This window comes from Carlito syrichta, unplaced genomic scaffold, assembly GCF_000164805.1.
Source record: "Carlito syrichta isolate Samal-C Ts95f unplaced genomic scaffold, Tarsius_syrichta-2.0.1 Scaffold97081, whole genome shotgun sequence".
Classification (NCBI taxonomy): Eukaryota; Metazoa; Chordata; class Mammalia; order Primates; family Tarsiidae; genus Carlito; species Carlito syrichta.
In genome coordinates this window covers 7,890-8,459 of record NW_007041177.1, presented here as the reverse complement: position 1 = coordinate 8,459, position 570 = coordinate 7,890, and the positions used below count along the sequence as shown (strand labels likewise).

Sequence of the window (570 nt, the reverse complement as noted above, 5' to 3'; positions counted from 1 at the left end):
GCGCACAACGCCTCGGTGGGCCGCTCGGGCGGCGCGCACAGCGGCCCGAGGCTGGCGCGCGCTCTGCGGTCCGTTGCGATCCGGCACTTCCCGGCCTCCGGCCGCGAGGCGCCGACCGTTCCGCTCTCCGGGACCGTCCGTGGCGGAATGTCAGGGTCGGCTCCGACCCCAAGGGTGGAGAAAGAAGCAGCGTCGGGACTTCGCGGCTTCGGTCCGCGACTCTGAGAGCTGAATCCTGCTCTGCGCGGACTGGGTTAGCCCCACGCACCGGGCTTTCCGAACCGTGCCCCTGTGGAGAGCATAGTATTTGCAAAAAGGAAAAAACCGCAAAGGGTCATTTGCCTCCTACTCATGCTTTGTAAATAGCAAACAGGATCTGGCACATTGGATTTTTAAAATTCCAGTAAATTCCGTTTATTCTCATGCAAATACGAGGGGGTCACCCTCAAACTTCCTATCTGGGAAACAATGCTGTTTCTAGTACCCCTTGTAATACGAAAGCTTGGACACGTTTATCAAATACTTACAGAGTAAATGATGGCATATCACTACGATGGAATATAAGCCATT

At 55.8% G+C, this 570-nt stretch overlaps 1 protein-coding gene across 1 annotated transcript in view; it reads right to left on the bottom strand.

Annotated features, from left to right (window-relative positions):
- Window positions 1–240, bottom strand: part of LOC103265250 — a gene marked incomplete at its 5' end in the record, with an annotated part of 17,848 nt that extends 17,608 nt beyond the window's left edge. Inside the window, one exon of the mRNA XM_021714813.1 lies at window positions 7–240. Coding sequence (XP_021570488.1) covers window positions 7–240 — 234 coding nt within the window. The remainder of the gene's footprint in view (window positions 1–6) is intronic.
- Window positions 241–570: the final 330 nt, after the last annotated feature.